Below are 15,882 nucleotides of genomic sequence, written 5' to 3'. Positions count from 1 at the left end.
TTCAGGTTAGTATTTATGCATTGTTTTAAGTACATCTGTTAATTATGAGATACACTTACAAATCTTGTATTCTTGTGGGCATCATTGTACACTTTATGAATCTTTCTGAGACTAACTTAGCTCTATAAACACTTGCTGAAAAATGAATCGCATTAAATCCTGGAACACGTCTCTGATGACGGAATAACATTACAACATGATGTAAAGCTCATGAAAGTTGATTTTACATAATACTGCGCCTTCAAAATCTCATTGACTAAACCCCTGAACAGTCTTGGGCCTAAAGTTGTTTCAGAGTTGCTTTTCAGAAAGGAACCATGTAGACCAGGTGCTTCCAAATACAAACCTTGAATTCTAGTTTCCTGCAACTTTTAAATTGTCATCATTGACATGGATGACAATTTAATGTCATCCATGTCAAGTGACTGATAACAGTTACTGTTTCAGAGAAAATTGTAATCTACTGAACTGGTTGGATTCATCAGTATTTTTGGATAAAAAAGTATTAGTATCATGAGCATAAAAGAGGAACGTTATCCCATGGGGAAGCAAATATATAGTTGAGAAAAATGACCCAGCAGCCTTGTGGTACTCCACCAATAATCCTAGAATTTTAGGTCCTGGTATCTGCCAGACAAATATGATATAAACTAGCCTTGTGCTGTTCCATTGAAGCCTCCCTTCTCCCTCAGACTTTTAATTTAATTTACTAAACTCCTAAAGAAGCTGACCTTAGTTCATATTAATAATTGGATAAGAATGTTGGAAGGGCAGCTGAAGAAATTTGATCTGACTGGATTTTAGAACCATTTGTTGGACTTACCTGTTGCTTACATGTTTACTAGACTCTTGACCTGGAGAAAGTTAAAACATGAGATGGTGTTTAGCTTTAGCAATAGTAGTAAAGAAAAGAGAAAAAACTGTCATTAGAAAGTTGTGGACTGACCTGGTTTAGAAGGTGACTGTACATCAGACAACAGTTGTGGATATTTGGTTTGAAGATGATCAATCAGCTTTTTGGAGGTTCCATTTTTCTCCACTTTGTCAACTAAGCAGGTGGCCATGTTTACTCTGGTGCGGTTTTGAAAGATTTTCTCCTTGTCTGATGACTTCAAGATGTTTGCACTCATGAGATCCTCTGTGAGTTGTGTTAAGGTTTCTTTTGGTACCTTCTTCACAAAGTCACTGAGCTTCATGTTGAGTTCTTTCTCTGTAGGCAGAAATACAAATCACTGCAGTTCCTTGATGGAAATTTTATGAAACCATAAAGGTCAGATTATGGAAGCCATGCTAGTTGTACCTTCACTTGGAGAAGATGAATTAATCTGCTGCTCAGTTTCAGGTATAACTTTGTCTGTTGGGAACCAGAATAAATGTTTAGCAGGAACTTCTAATGTTTCAGGTTTTTCTCTTCATCAAACATACCTTTATTGCTTTCAATCTTCTTTAGGATCTTCTTCGTGACCTCCCTGGTGTTTGAGGTGTATGTCTTAATCATAACATCTGCTGTGTCCAGACTGTCTGCACCATCCAGCTTGGACTCTTTGATGGGTGTGAAGCCATCCTTGGACTCGTCTGCAGTGTGAAGGTACCACTGGAATAACTTCAGCTGCTTCTTGTCCGGGTTTTCCAATTTGTCCAGAAACCAAACTTTTAAATCCTGCCATAGTTGAAAAAGATTAATTAGTATCATACCAGTCAAGAAAATCTTCTCTGAACTCATACTCCCTCTGATGGGAGAAATTAAGGAGCTTCCTGTGTGTAGGGAATAAAGGTAAATGTAATTACATGTCCTTCATGTGGAATTATCTTCTTGAAAATATCGTCTGCCACCTTCCTGGTGTCTGTGGTGTACATCTGAAACATCAGATCTACTGTGTCCAATCTGTTTGCATGTTCCAGACGGGTCTTTTTGATTGGTTTGAAATCAACCTCGGACTTGTATGGAGTACGAAGGTACCAGTGGAAGTGCTTAAACTCTTTGTTGTCCAGATCTTCCAGACCGGTCTTCAACCATTCCTTAATTTCCTTTAAAAAAACAGATAAAGGGAATAATACATAAATCACCACCAAGGCTGTTAGAAAGCCTACCCTTGTTGGAATCCATTTTTATAAACAAACTGATGGGATCTAATTCCTAATTATTTCTTTTGTTGGAGATATCACATTCGTTGTGCTAAAAACACCTCTGCCAAGCTACCCCCATTGCGATAAGGGGATCAGATACAAATCTGCTACAAAAACCACTACAAAAGCATGACCTAAGCTTTGCTTTTGGAATCAACCTCCAACTGACACACAAGAACTTTGAACCTTTTTCTCAAACTTATTAGCTCCTCAACGAAAATGTAAGTCTTTTTCAAAAACTTTGATCAAAAAATGTTGACAGGTGACTTTTGACATTTGAGGAGAGAGGCAAGTGGAGGGGCATGATGACATAATTGGACACGTGACATGTGACCTCACGTGGCTACAATGGCAGCACATAATAATAGCATGTGATGGTCTGTGTTTGGATGACAGTGGGCAGTCGGTGTTTCTGAATTACAACCCGGATTACAAAAAAGTTGGGACACTAAACAAATTGTGAATAAAAACTGAATGCAATGATGTGGAGATGGCAAATGTCAATATTTTATTCGTAATAGAACATAGATGGCAGATCAAAAGTTTAATCTGAGTAAATGTAACATTTTAAAGGAAAAATATTTTGATTCAAAATTTCACAGTGTCTACAAATCCCAAAAAAGTTGGGACAAGTAGCGATAAGTGGCTGGAAAAAAGGAAATTGAACATATAAAAAACAGCTGGAAGACCGATTGACACTAATTAGGTCAATTGACAACATGATTGGGTATAAAAAGAGCTTCTTAGAGTGTCAGTGTCTCTCTGAAGCTAAGATGGTAAGATGATCACCAATTCCACCATTGTTGCGCAGAAAGATGGTGCAGCAATACCAGAATGGTGTTACCCAGCGTAAAATAGCAAAGACTTTTAAGTTATCATCATCAACCGTGCATAACGTCATCAAAGGATTCAGAGTATTTGGAACAATCTCTGTGCGTAAGGGTCAAGGTCGTAAAACTCTACTGGATGCTCGTGATCTCCGGGGTCTTAAACGTCACTGCACCTCAAACAGGAATGCCACTGTCAAGGAAATAACAGCATGAGTTCAGGAATACTTCCAGAAAGCATTGTCAGTGAACACAATCCACCGTGCCATCTGCCGCTGCCAGCTGAAACTCTACAGTGCAAAAGGAAGCCATTTCTAATCTCCACAAGTTCAGCCGTTTGCACTGGGCCAGGAGACATTTAAAATGGAGTGAGGCAAAATGGACGACTGTTCTGTGGTCAGATGAGTCACAATTTGAAGTTCTTTATGGGACACTGGGACACCATGTCATCCGGACCAGAGAGGACAAGGATAACCCAAGTTGTTATCTCGCTCCGTTCAGAAGCTGCATCACTGATGGTCTGGGGCTGCATGAGTGCTTGTGGCCGGGCAGCTTGCATGTCTGGAAAGCCTCCATTAATGCAGAGAACTATGTTCAGGTTCTAGAACAACATATGCTCCCATCTAGACGTCATCTCTTTCAGGGAAGACCCTGCATTTTTCAACAAGTTAATGCCAGACCACATTCTGCAGCAACCACAACATCATGGCTACGTAGGAGAAGGATCCAGGTACTGAAATGTCTAGCCTGCAGTCCAGATCGTTCACCTATAGAGAACATTTGGCACATCATAAAGAGGAAGGTGCGACAAAGAAGGCCCAAGACAATTGAACAGTTAGAGGCCTGTATTAGGCATGAATGGAGAGCATTCCTATTTCTAAACTTGAGAAACTGGTCTCCTCTGTCTCCAGACGTCTGTTGAGTGATGTAAGAAGAAGGGGAGATGCCACACAGGGTAAAAATGGCCTTGTCCCAACATTTTTGGGATTTGTTGATGTCATGAAATTTTGAAACAATATTTTTCCCTTAAAATGATACATTCTCACAGTTTAAACTTTTGATCTGTGATTTGTGTTCTATTGTGAATAAAATATTAGATGTTGGCACCTCCACATCATTGCATTCAGTTTTTATTCACAATTTGTTTAGTGTCCCAACTTTTTTGGAATCCTGTTTGTATACTGTTACTTTAGATTTAAGTAAAATCTTAAGAGTAATGTAAAACGTTGTACTTTAAACTAACTCCTGCGAAACTCCATTCTAAGTATGTTCCCTCACATTAAGGCATGTGATGACATATGGTGGTACATCTCAGCCTCAATGAATTACTCTTTCAAAATTTCTTTTTGAGAATAGCCCTTCAGATGAAGGCATGGGACTGAAGCCTAGCTTGAGATAGTTTTAATATTTTTTCAGACTAGCTTCATTTGCTGCATGAAATCCTGGAGGCCCGGTAAGCTTCTGGGATTTACATGGAATAATTCGCACATTACCCCTTGTGAGGCCAGCAAACCTTTTCAGTCAGTGTACAATGAATAAATTGTTGATTTAACACTTCAGGCTGTTTTTTTAGGCTCACCATAAGTATCCTATTTGCATCAGCCATTTTGTGATTATACAAAATGGCTAAGTAAGTAAATATAGTTGGGAAAATTAATACTTATTTTTCAAAATATACGTTGAACTAAATATTTAAAGTACATATTGAATTTGCTTCTAAATATACAGTATACTTTGTAAACTAAGACTTTAGTTTGGAACTGTGACATTTGCAAATGTATGAGTGACAGTGAAAATCTGACTTTAAAATCAGCTATGAACAAATTAAACCAGAATACACAAACAAGAACAAACAAACCGTACTCTATAGCAACAAGCTTAAAGAAGATGGACAGTCACTTACAGCATCCTTGTCCCCTTTGGGACAAATCTCCTGCCAGGTTTTCTTCATGTCCTCGGGAAGTCTTTGGGTGAAAAGATGATGCAAATTTTAGTGATGGTTCATTTTTGTAAAAATGTTATCAGTTACAGCAGATAAAATGATACATGTTGTAATCATGTTCCAACATCAGAGTGAGAGGAGCCGGGCAGGAGTGGACATACTTGTTGCCCCCCATCTTGGCGCCTGTATGTTGGGGTTTACCCCGGTGAACGAGAAGGTAGCCTCCCTCCGCCTACGGGTGGGGGGACGGGTTCTGACTGTTGTTTGTGCTTACGGGCCAAACGGCAGTTCAGATTACCCACCCTTCTTGGAGTCCTTAGAGGGGGTACTGGAGATTGCCCCTCCTGGGGACTCCCTTGTTCTACTGGGGGACTTCAACGCTCACGTGGGCAATGACAGTGAGACCTGGAGGGGTGTGGTTGGGAGGAACGGCCTCCCGATCTGAACTTGAGTGGTGTTCTGTTGTTGGACTTCTGTGTTCGTCACGGATTGTCCATCACGAACACCATGTTCAGGCATAAGGGTGTCCATATGTGCACTTGGCACCAGGACACCTAGGCTGCATTTCGATGATCAATTTTGTCATCGTTTCATCGGATCTGCGGCCGTATGCCTTGGACACTCGGGTGAAAAGAGGTGCGGAGCTGTCCACTGACCACTACCTGGTGGTGAGTTGGCTCCGGTGGTGGGGGAGGAAGCCAGTCAGACCTGGCAGGCCCAAACGTGTAGTGAGGGTCTGCTGGGAACGTCTGGCGGAGTCCCCTGTGAGACAGAGCTTTAACTCCCATCTCCGGTAGAACTTTGAACACGTTCCGGGGGAGGTTGGGGACATTGAGTCTGAGTGGACCATGTCCTGTGCCTCCATTGCCGAGGCAGCTTATCGGAGCTGCGGCCGCAAGGCTGTTGGTGCCTGTCGCGGCGGCAACCGTCGAACCCGTTGGTGGACAACTTCGGTGAGGGATGCTGTCAATCTGAAGAAGGAGTCCTATCGGGCCTTTTTGGCCTGTGGGACTCCAGGCGCAGCTAATGGGTACCGGCGGGCGAAGCGGCATGTGACTCGGGTGGTCGCTAAGGCAAAAACTCGGGCGTGGGAGGAGTTTGGAGAGGCCATGGAGAAAGACTTCCATTCGTCTTCGAGGCGATTCTGGTCCACCATCCAGCGTCTCAAGATGGGGAAGCAGTGTAGCACCAACACTGTTTATAGTGGGGATGGTGTGCTGCTGACTTCAAGTCGGGACATTGTGGGTCGGTGGGCGGAATACTTTGAAGACCTCCTCAATCCCACCAACATGCCTTCTGTTGAGGAAGCTGAGCCTGGGGACTCTGGGTTGGGCTCTCCAATCTCTGGGGACGAGGTCATCGAGGTGGTCAAAAAGCTCCTCGGTAGCAGGGCCCTGGGGGTGGATGAGATCCACCCGGAGTTCCTTAAGGCTCTGGATGTTGTAGGGTTGTGTGGGCTCACGTGACTCTGCAATATTGCATGGACATCGGGGGCAGTTCCCCTGGATTGGCAGACTGGGGTGGTGGTCCCCCTGTTTAAAAAGGGGGACCGGAGGGTTTGCTCCAATTACATGGGCCCCCCTGGGAACATGTTCCCCAGGGGGATCTCTCCACGTCGAGAGGAGCCAGTTGAGGTGGCTCGGGGATCTGGTAAGGATGCCTTCTGGACGCCTCACTGGTGAGGTGTTCCGGGCATGTCCCACTGGGAGGAGGCCTCGGGGAAGACCCAGGACACGCTGGAGGGACTATGTCTCTCGGCTGGCCTGGGAACGCCTTGGGGTTCCCCCGGAGGAGCTGGAAGAAGTGGCTGGGGAGAGGGAAGTCTGGGCCTCCCTTCTGAAGCTGCTGCCCCCGCGACCGGACCCTGGATAAGCGGAAGAAAATGGACAGACGGACGGACGGACGGACATGTTCCAGGACTGACGGACATGTTCCAGCCCCTAGATATTAGAACATGAGTCACTCTGAGGAGATTTATGATCTGGTTGGATTTTTACCAAATTCCTAACCTCCCCCTGCATACTTCCATACAAACATCAAACATCTGAAAATTACTATAAGGACCAGAAAGTTTAGGTTTGACTAACAGAGTACATTAAAACTCTTGACATCATGTAACGTTGAATAATCATGTTGAATTCAGTGTGCATAGAAATTGTTCTTTCTTCTGTCCTAACCTGATCCAAAATGGTGAATATAAAATGCAATAGTTTCAGTCAGACAGAGGAGCTTATAGACTTAGATTGGTTTGTGTCTCCATGGAGATATGAGATGGAATGTAGAAAATAGCCTAAACTTACCTCTGATTAAATGAAATTTAAATTTAGTGTAAGTTTCAGGTTCTGGTCCAGGTTGAAGTGTCTGAGCACGTTCAGGTTCATGATGTTTCTGTCGTCTGAACATGACCAGACAACCAAAAAGGAAATGCTTTCAGGTAAGTATTTAGAGTCTCGCATTCAGGTTAAATGCCCATTTATTAATTGTCTTATGCTTCTCAGGAAATATTTTGTTAGGGACAGCAAGTCTAGGAGGGAACCTCAGACTTCACTCTTCCTAACAACATTCTATGTTTCATTCTGGGGGATCTCAAAGGCCTATCCCTAAATACCAGTACTATGAATCCAGAAAGGATTTATAGTACCTCCAGTGAGGTCTGATTTCGCCTGAAATCGCCTCCTTCTGGGACTTACATGGAAAACCTCAAAAGCAGGAAGCTCATTTCAGCTCCTTTTATATCCAGGATATCCTCCGTTCGGTCCTAATCCATGTTTCCTGACCATAGGTGAGTGTAGGAAAGTAGATAAGTCACTAACAGGTTTGCTTTTTGGCTCAGCTCTTTCTTCACCACATGTTGGACAGCAGTGCTGACGACACCTACTGGTGGGATCACTCTGCTGTTACTTTTCTGTTTTATCCAAAATTAATAATCTGCACTCCACTATGTTAAATAAAGCTAATATAGTAATGCATCCAGATGATGTAAGCATATATACATCAGCATTAACTAATAAAAAACTAGACACCATTATGAGCAAGGAATTAAAAACAGTGACAGAATGGGTTAATGCAAATGAGATGGTCCTGAATATATCTAAAACTAATTGTATGATTTTGCAGTGAAATTATAATTTAATAGTGGTAATTCAATATTTAATATTAAAATGAATAACATCCCTAAATACCAGGTAACTGAGAAAAAAAAACTTATGAAATTAAGGGTTGATGATAAATTATTATGGAAAAAAACATCAAAAACATGATTGTATATATGGGTAGAGGCTTGTCAATTATAAGAGTGTAGAAAATAGCCTAAACTTACCTCTGATTTAATGAAGCTTTAGTGTAAGTTTCACTCTGAGGTTCAGGTACTGGTCCAGGTTGAAGTGTCTGAACACGTTCAGGTTCATGATGTTTCTGTCGTCTGAACATGACCAGACAACCAAAAAGGAAATGCTTTCAGGTAAGTATTTAAGAGTCCAGCATTCAGGTAAAAATGCCCATTGATTAATTGTCTTATGCTTCTCAGGAAGTATTTGCAAGTTTTATTAATTCAAAATCTTGAAAACAGCAGTTAAATGTTTGATTTTATCACATATTGCCTATTACCCAGAAGTGGGTTTAGAAAATATACAAAGCAGCAGTCACAACATATGAAATATGATTTTAGTACTAATAATATCATCATCAGTGAACAACATTCTGAACCAGTAATTGGCCAAAGACAGATTAATGCACTCACTGATTATTACACACATATCTGTCTTAAAATCACCTTTTATTACATTTAAAAATCTCACCTTTAATGAAGAGAAACACAAGTATATAACAAGGCATGAGGTTGTAGAAAACTTTACTATATGTAAAGTATGATTTAATGCCATCAAATGCATTGTTTTTGTGGAGATCTATGTCTGATTTGATTTGAAATTCTCTCTCTCTCTCTCTCTCTCTCTCTCTCTCTCTCTCTCTCTCTCTCTCTAATAATACACATGCACAATAAAGTATAGGCAGTAATGTTTTCTAGCTTGGTTAGATAACTGGTTTTAACTAACTTTGAAGAAGGCTAATAGGTTGATTTGTGACAATAACACTGTCACAGTATTGATGATTGACACACACAAACACATTTGTGAGGTAAAAACAAAGATAATACTTATATGTACAAGTTCTTGCTTTGTAAAATATTATTCAGGGGTGACACTTAGGTCTCAGTTTGTTTGGTTCACAAAAATGTGTTCCTGACATTCACAGTTGGTAAGAATCAAAGATTCCCATTAAATTCCATAGGAAATGAATGCGGGTCATTTTGGACCCACTTATGGAAGAATGGGGTAGTAATATAAAACATGATATTTCTTAAAATTTGTAAAAGGTAAATTAAAAATTTGAATTGCATGATATCAGTAACATATTTTTTGAGGAATACCTGGAATATGAAGTGATAAAAACGTTTCATTATAAAGGTATTGCAAAAAGATGACCTCACCGGGTCCTAAAGGACCCACTTCTCCATCAGAGGGTTAAAGGTGTCAAATTATCATGCTGACCACAATTTGGAACATCATAAATTAAACTTAGGAATGGATCACCTTTAACTACAGTTAGAGTAATTCAGTGCACCCACCTGCTGCTCTTCTGAACAGCTCTACAGGAAAGATGAGACTCGACCAAGTACTGAGTACACAGACTGAACAAACTTTTTAGAAGTCTGACATTATAACATCTGTTTTTAATTGGTTTACGTGATATTCGAATTTTCAGAGACACTGAATTTTGGGTTCTCTTTAGGTGTACGCCATAATTGATAAAATTGCAAAAATTAAAGCTTGAAAAATCTTATTCTATTGGTAACAACCATTATAAAACTACCTTCTGATGGTTTGATCAGAAGGTAGTGATGTGTACATCTTTATAGAATCAATCAAGTGTATTTGTATAGCGCAACAATTCAGTTCAAAGTGCTTTATGTCATAAATCCACGGACAAAGAAATACAAAGTTGTAGAACACACAGCCAACAACTGCCAAGTGCAATCGTTATTCAGCGGGTCGGGAGGGGTGCTGGTGCCCATCTCCAGCCAACGTTTCGGGCGAGAGGCGGGGTACACCCTGGACAGGTTGCCAGTCTGTCGCAGGGCAACACAGAGACACACAACCATGCACACACACACCTAGGGACAATTTGGAGAGGCCAATTAACCTGACAGTCATGTTTTTGGACTGTGGGAGGAAACCGGAGTACCTGGAGAAAACCCACCATGCACAGGGAGAACATGCAAACTCCATGCAGAAAGACCCCAGGCCGGGAATCGAACCCAGAACCTTCTTGCTGCAAGGCAACAGCTCTACCAACTGCGCCACTGTGCAGCCCCATTTATAATGTTTCAAAAGCAACTCTAAACAGGTGTTTTTTTAGTCTGGAATGTATAAAGAATAAATGCAATAGATTATGAAAAGATTTATGGGAATCTTAAATGTAACACTGGTCCTCCCACACAAACCTCTGATTTAATTAGAACCATCATGTTTATCATTATGATGCTTCTAAAGGTCTATCATTGTTGCAAAAACAGAACCAAACAGAACAACAGTGTGAATGCGAGTCAAAAACAATATTGTAAAATAGCTCACCATAATGAATGAGCACTAGTTAAAAAAACTAAATGCTTACTTTAAAGTCAATAAAAAAAACAAATAGTAGAGATCTATTCCTTTATAAATTAAGTTGCTGCCATGATGAAGACTGGTTTCAGAAGAACTTACCGAAAACAACAACACCATGAAGGACATGTTGAGCAGTTCTTAGAGGACTGTTTGCTGGTTTCAGGTCCTGCTGCCTTTTTCTTTCTGGAGCACATAAGAACACATGGAACAGATGATGTAGTTTTTTTCTTGAGACATTGTAAAGAAATAAAGTGAGGGTCATCCCACCTTTGAGCTTTGCTCAGACTCTTGTTCTCCGTGTCCATTCTCTGGTCCATGAGGTCAGATCAGTTGGTCTCACCTTCTCCTGTAGAAGAAACTTCATAATCATCTCTGTTCTATTCCAAAGTGTATTGAATGCATTTATAGTCCGCTCTATATCTGCTCTTTGTCCACTAGGGAAAGTCCTGGACCTGAAGGTTAGGGCCAAAAGCAGCAATTCTCACTTCGTGTTCTGAGGAGCCACTTCCCTGCATGTTTTTGGTGTTTCCCTTCTACCACACCTGATTTGAATAAGTGGGTGAATAACAGGCATCTGTGAAACTTGACATGCAGGTCATGTAATTATTTCAATCAAGTATTCTGGAACAGAGAGACATACAAGGCAGTAGTCCCTGAGGACTGGAGTTGAGAAACGCTGGGTGACTGTATAGAAATGTCAATCCATTCACAGTTGGAACCATTTTAGCTCCAAGAGGTATTTTATAGATGGGTTTTAATGTGTTAACTTATTTACACAGGTCTAAATAAAAGCAGGGGCAGCGGAGGGCTGATTTTTTTTTATATTTTCAAGGGACCTCTACCGAAGCTGTGAGTTCAGGGGGTGTCGAGTTCAAGGAAACCCCCTGAACTCACAGCCTTCGCTGCCGCCCTCACCCTGTTGTCCATATCTTGTTTTGATGTGCAGACGTTTTTTTGCAACCCACAGTGTGTCCCTTATTTCCCTCATGTAACCTACCCTAATGTTATTATTATCTAACGAAAGGGTAGCACGTCCAATGGCTCCAGCCTCAGGCACCTGTCTACCCATGTCCTTGTTTTCGTTCTTTGGATGGGGCATACTGAAACATCAATTTCCCTCCCAGAGATTAAAAATGTATATTCATTCATTCATTGTAGTGTCTCAGTGACCTCCTTTGAAAATCTCCTTAATGAAATACAACAATCTCTGGTTTGAAGAATTTTGTTTAATATTTAAAAACAATCAATACACAGTCAACTATGTATTTCAAGAAAATCAATTCTCTCTTCTGTTAAACTGCATTTGTTGCCATTCCACCATATAAAATGTAATCACTGTGAACCGGTTTCTCCTGATCTCACCATACTTACACACATAAAGCTCCGCCCCTTCTTACAAGAGAGCAGATCTGGGTTGGAATTTTAAGACCTCATTGAAACTATAGTGTGGAACAACAGATCTCTAGCAAACATTTTCATATGTTTATAAAAGCAGTAGAGGGAGGTGTGATCTTTTGAAATATTCTAAGTGACTCTTGTCATTTCACCACTTGATTAAAATGTAATCAGCTGTCTGCTGTCGCCACCTACTGCACAGTTTGAGGTATTGACCATTGAGATATTCACTAACCTGCAATCAGCTTGAAATAGGATTTTCGGTAACACTTTATTTGAAGGGGGGTGAATAAGACTGACATGACACTTTCATAAACATGACATAACACCTGTCATAAACATGAACAGTCATCATGAATATCGATGACTGTTGTCATAAAGCATCATTCGGTAAATTATGACACTTTTAATACAAAGTTGATATTATTCAAAATGTCTTTGTTATGACAACTTGACATTAACCAATAAATCATTACTGATATAAATTTGTTATAAAAGTATTTCTGATTGCACTTTAAAAATTAGGTAACTTTATGTTATTAAAGGTAAAGTTTAAGCAGTAAGTTTAAACTTACTGCAAGTGAAATGTCTTCCCCCAGGCTACATTGACAAAGATGGACAGAATGGGAGTTAGAATCTGCAAACCACTGGTTGAGGATGAACTACAACACCAGATGGTGATTACACATTGGTGTGGGTACATTTAGTTTGTTGTTTGGGTTACAGATGTCTGAAATCACATGGTCTAGCTCTCCTCCATAAAACTGAAGCAGTGCCAGGCTAAATTCTGCCTCTGGTTCTGTCCAAGAGTTAAGAGAGAAAAAACCCACTCGGGACTCTGAGAGCAACAGAAGAAGAATATGAAGTTAAAACTTACCCTACCCTGATCCAAATCTTTGATTTTCCTTCTGCTCTGTTTACACACATTGGAGTTTGAACAAACTGGACCTGTTTCTCCTGAACTTATTACAACTGGCCCACCTGAGGCTCCGCCCCTTCCTCTTCAAGAGGTGTGGACATCCAGGGTTTACCCCCAGAAAACTTGCTAAATCCAGATGTAGGAGAGCTAGGATAGAGTAGTTAATCATGTTATTGTAAGACATTATTCACAATACCTAAATATCAGCCATACAGTCTTTAAAAGGGCAGACAAAAATACAATAAAAATAAAAATAAATATTTTGAACTTCAGTTAAATCCTAAATAATTACAGGGTTTCCCACAAAGAACTTGCTAAACCCGGTGGTCAGGGTGCCAAGGTGGTCCACCAGCAGTCCACTGTGTTTTTGTATTAAAAGATGTTAAATTGACAGGAAATGTAAATTATTACTGGGTAATTATATGTTATGACAGAGGCGATCCTAGAATGTTTGGCATCCTGGGCGAACCACCTTTCCGGCGCCCCTCCCCCTACACTCTTGCACTACAGAGAGTGGCAGAGTGAAACAGACTCTTTTTAAAGTAAAACACTGTTCATAAATCACATTGTGACTGTTTCTCTCACATCCGCACAAGTTAGCTACATTTTGAGGGAACATTTTGAATGTTTGGTTGACCACTACCTGACCTAATTCGACAACCAAGAGGGGGCAGCGGACACTGCTGCCCCCCCTTGCTAGCCCCCACAAAATCCCACCCTGGGGAGTTGCCCATGTCACCCATATCAGAAACTGCAACTATGGGAAAACATCGCCAGTGAAATGCTATTTACATCCATCTTAAAAACAAGAAAAAAATGCAGTTAAAATGAGTATCAATTTTTAACAATTCTGTTTAAGCCAAATTAAGTCAGTGGCTACATCAGGCCCCCCAGAGCTTCAGGGGCCCCATAAATGCTAATATTTTAACACAGACCACAGATACATGAATGTAATATTTGTTTATTGAGATGATCAAGGCTGCTACATTTGATATAATGGTTTCAGCATACATAAATTTAAATATTTTAAATTGTTTAACATTTAAATTTAAGATTTTAAGGAGCTGGCAAGTTTACTTGGTAAAAGATCAAGGAACAATATTCATAGTTAGATTGTTTTGTTACCATAGCAACAATCTGATGCTGTGAGTTTATTCCTTGAGGATGGGCTCCTTTTGTTTACAAATAAATCTCAATAAACTACAATTATCACTGATGGCTTTTTAAATTACTCCCCCTCTCCCAGATTTCACTAAAACTATGTTGAAATGCTGTTAGAGGTGCTAATGTTTTTAGCAGCAATTTCTGCTCAAGGCAGAGATGTGAAGTGCAGAGAAGCACAGCAAACAGGAGATTTAATTCAATGCTGCTAATGTGGCTTTAGTAGCTCTTCCATTTTGTGTCTGTTAAGTTTTAATAAGCGCCACAGAAACTGGCTTGGTTGCCCAAGCTTTATGGGACAAGTTTTTCAGATCTCACATCAACTCTGGCTGACTAAGTGGACAAAGTATCTGATATGGTTTGATGTGTCGTGAAAAAAATACTAAAAATAAATAATAAGATAAAATGAAACTATTGTAATTTATGAGAAATAAAAGAGTGAGGAGAAATATGAAGGGTGTGGTTTTATGGTTCTACAGAGAAGTGCCTGTTTCTGTAGAACTCACCAGTCAGCATTGTCAGATCCTCGTCGAGACGCCTTAACATCTATCAGAGCTGTGCGACTGATCCTAGTGACGAAGGAAATCTAATACCTGAGAGAACTAGTTGCCAAACGTGGTCATCCAGTGCCCCTGCTTTCATGTTTTAGTTGCTTCTACAAGTAGACGAATTCATGACTTCAATAAAGCTGTTATCAACAGGCTTCAGCAGCACTTATGGCTGCAGAGGAGGTAATGTAATCATTTGAATCAGGTGTGCTTCAACAGAGACACATTTAAAACATGAAGTTGTTTCAGTTCTTTGCAAATTAGATGAGGGAAAAAATGAATATGCGTTCAAAAGAACTAACAGGTGTCAGGTTAATTATTACATCTGAATGAAAAATGATTAGTACTTCTCCACCTCACCCTCTGTTTCCAGCAATGTCACAGTTTAAACAATTAGAAAGTGTTGACTCAGTGTACTAACATGATCTTCTTGTCGCAGCCAAGTTTCGGACTCAAACCAATTTCAGTCAATGATGACAAATTAAATAATAGCAAAGTCTTTGAAGAGACAGATCTTATGCTCAGTAACACATTTGATTGTTTCAATTTTCTGTTCAGTCAGTCATAATTATCTTCATGAGATTTTTATGATTTGCTCCTTTTAGGTTAATGTTTGTCCCAACTGCTTTTGTCTGTGGACAAGAGTCAAAAAGAGTTGACATGAGTAACAGTACAAAAGCTGCAGATAGGTGTGCTAAAATGTGAATCTGTTTCCTGGTCTGGACCATCCATCCTATCCATATCCACTGTTTTAGTGTGAAGAGTCTCTGAAGATGTTGTCACTGGACATATAAAATTACTTTTTGTAAGGCAGAGGTATGCACATCAGCAGGCAGTGGAGAAATATCTGGATCTTGAAGTTTCCTAGTGGACTTTAACAAAGTCCCACAGATCCAGATCACTTTCTGTTTATTAGAGTAATACATGTTGCTTTCCATCTGGGATGTCACAAATGAAAGTAACAAGAAATAAAAGAGTGAGGAGAAATATGAAAGGTGTGGTTTTATGGTGTTACAGAGAAGTGCCTGTTTCTGTAGAACTCACCTGTTCATTGCTGACTGTCAGCATGCTGACTGACAGCATTGCTGACTGACAATGCTGTCAGTCAGCAATGTCAGATCCTCGCTGAGGCGCCTTATCATTAAACACCAACCCACATCTAACAGAGCTGTGCGACTGGATCCTTTTAAGTCATAGCCTGTCTTCCAACTCTCCCCTCTATGCTGGGGCTGGAGGTGTGCTGCCCTACCAACCCACGATCTGGATGGGTGTTCTTGTGAAACGTGAATTCATCTGATCA

At 40.4% G+C, this 15,882-nt stretch overlaps 1 protein-coding gene across 2 annotated transcripts in view; it reads right to left on the bottom strand.

Annotated features, from left to right (window-relative positions):
- The window catches only part of LOC103471987 (uncharacterized), a 30,941-nt gene extending 17,581 nt beyond the window's left edge, over nucleotides 1–13,360 (bottom strand). For both annotated transcript variants that reach the window (XM_081612750.1, XM_081612751.1), the window contains exons 1-10: nucleotides 12,832–13,360; nucleotides 10,827–10,905; nucleotides 10,659–10,742; nucleotides 8,216–8,317; nucleotides 4,858–4,918; nucleotides 1,789–2,028; nucleotides 1,426–1,660; nucleotides 1,301–1,354; nucleotides 947–1,210; nucleotides 824–854 (exon numbers count right to left, since the gene is read on the bottom strand). In XM_081612750.1, coding sequence (XP_081468876.1) covers nucleotides 824–854; nucleotides 947–1,210; nucleotides 1,301–1,354; nucleotides 1,426–1,660; nucleotides 1,789–2,028; nucleotides 4,858–4,918; nucleotides 8,216–8,317; nucleotides 10,659–10,742; nucleotides 10,827–10,876 — 1,121 coding nt within the window. In that variant the 5' untranslated portion in view covers nucleotides 10,877–10,905; nucleotides 12,832–13,360. The remainder of the gene's footprint in view (nucleotides 1–823; nucleotides 855–946; nucleotides 1,211–1,300; nucleotides 1,355–1,425; nucleotides 1,661–1,788; nucleotides 2,029–4,857; nucleotides 4,919–8,215; nucleotides 8,318–10,658; nucleotides 10,743–10,826; nucleotides 10,906–12,831) is intronic.
- Between the last annotated feature and the right edge of the window lie 2,522 nt (nucleotides 13,361–15,882).

The sequence above is a fragment of the Poecilia reticulata genome, chromosome 11 (genome assembly GCF_904066995.2).
Source record: "Poecilia reticulata chromosome 11, P_reticulata-male-v2, whole genome shotgun sequence".
NCBI lineage: Eukaryota > Metazoa > Chordata > Actinopteri > Cyprinodontiformes > Poeciliidae > Poecilia > Poecilia reticulata.
The sequence above is the reverse complement of the archived record's forward strand: the minus strand, read 5'-3'. Positions and strand labels throughout refer to the sequence as shown.